This window comes from Gekko japonicus, unplaced genomic scaffold, assembly GCF_001447785.1.
Source record: "Gekko japonicus isolate JY-2015 unplaced genomic scaffold, Gekko_japonicus_V1.1 scaffold325, whole genome shotgun sequence".
Classification (NCBI taxonomy): Eukaryota; Metazoa; Chordata; class Lepidosauria; order Squamata; family Gekkonidae; genus Gekko; species Gekko japonicus.
In genome coordinates this window covers 786,848-788,105 of record NW_015164674.1, presented here as the reverse complement: position 1 = coordinate 788,105, position 1,258 = coordinate 786,848, and the positions used below count along the sequence as shown (strand labels likewise).

The 1,258-nt window shown below is 38.2% G+C and overlaps 1 protein-coding gene across 1 annotated transcript in view; it reads right to left on the bottom strand.

The window, feature by feature from the left end:
• The window catches only part of RFK (riboflavin kinase), a 5,928-nt gene that overhangs the window by 3,759 nt on the left and 911 nt on the right, over window positions 1-1,258 (bottom strand). The window contains 1 exon segment of the mRNA XM_015409262.1: window positions 644-795. Coding sequence (XP_015264748.1) covers window positions 644-795 — 152 coding nt within the window.

Below are 1,258 nucleotides of genomic sequence, written 5' to 3'. Positions count from 1 at the left end.
TAACTCAGAGTTGGCAACCCTGTTTAGACTCCAGACACTGGAGGAAGCCAGGAACTCCTGGCTTTGTTAATAGCACTGTTATTGATTCATTGGTGTTTTATGTTTATTGACTGTATTACTGTGCTAATTGTTACTGCAGAACCAGATCAGGAGCAAAGACACTAGGATTGTGGGCTTTCTTCCTAAATTCTTCCTAAAACGCATTTATGTTTGAAAATTGGTGGGCACACCCGGGGGGGGGAGCACCAGAAGGTAGCCTTGCCTAGTGTGCAAAAAAAACCTGGAGCCAGCCCTGTACACAACACTCAAAGATTATTTTCCAGAGTCAGATTCTAAGGCCTAGGCGCCAAGTAACCCATGCAGATCCTGAACCAGACAAAAACAGTAATCATTAGCAAGTTTACCCAACTGCAGTAAGCTCTAAACAAGAATTTCAGTCTGGAGCAGAATTTCCCCCAAAATAAAGTCCTTTTCTTTAAAAGGGAAATACACTTTCTCACAGTGACATGAACCAGTCAGCCTAAAAGGAAAGAACATGTGGAAAACTGGGCAAGAATGAATGAGATCATTTATCTGTCTCATAAGGTTTCATAAACACGTTAGCCACAATGTCTCATAAGCTAGTTATCACAAGAGCTCTTACCACAGATTTCTTAACATTCTTGTAATATGGATTCCAGCCTATACTCGAGACCATTTTATGCACATCTCCATTTGCAACAGAAGCCCATCCATAGTATATGCCAGTAGGGATATCAGAAGGGAAATTCTCAACCGTTTCCTCAGAAAAGTTAGCTGAAAAATAAAAGCAAAAGCTTGCAGTCATGCCCTGTGTCAGTAAGTCACATTCATTTTCTTTGGTCTTTTCCCATTTTGGCAGACATGACTAGAATTCAGATGAAAGACGAACTCTGTAAATCAAAATGACCTTGATTTAAAAGGGAATTCAATTTCATCTCTTTCTTCATGATTCATATTAACCACCTAATAAATCAATAAGTCAGTTTGAATTTTCCATTTTGTAACTTCCGTAACAGCTACATATTCCACCCTACAATGAGTAGTGGGAAATCGAACAAGTGTGAATTCCAGCCAGAGTAGATTTTACAAACACATACACTGACAGAAAACAAGAACATCTTCAGCATAAATGAACAAAAACTGCCTTATTTTAAGTCATACATTTCACTCTTATATGCTCCAAGCCCATTCACTAGATTAAAAAAAAAAACACTTTTGCTTAGATTTTTGTTTGATT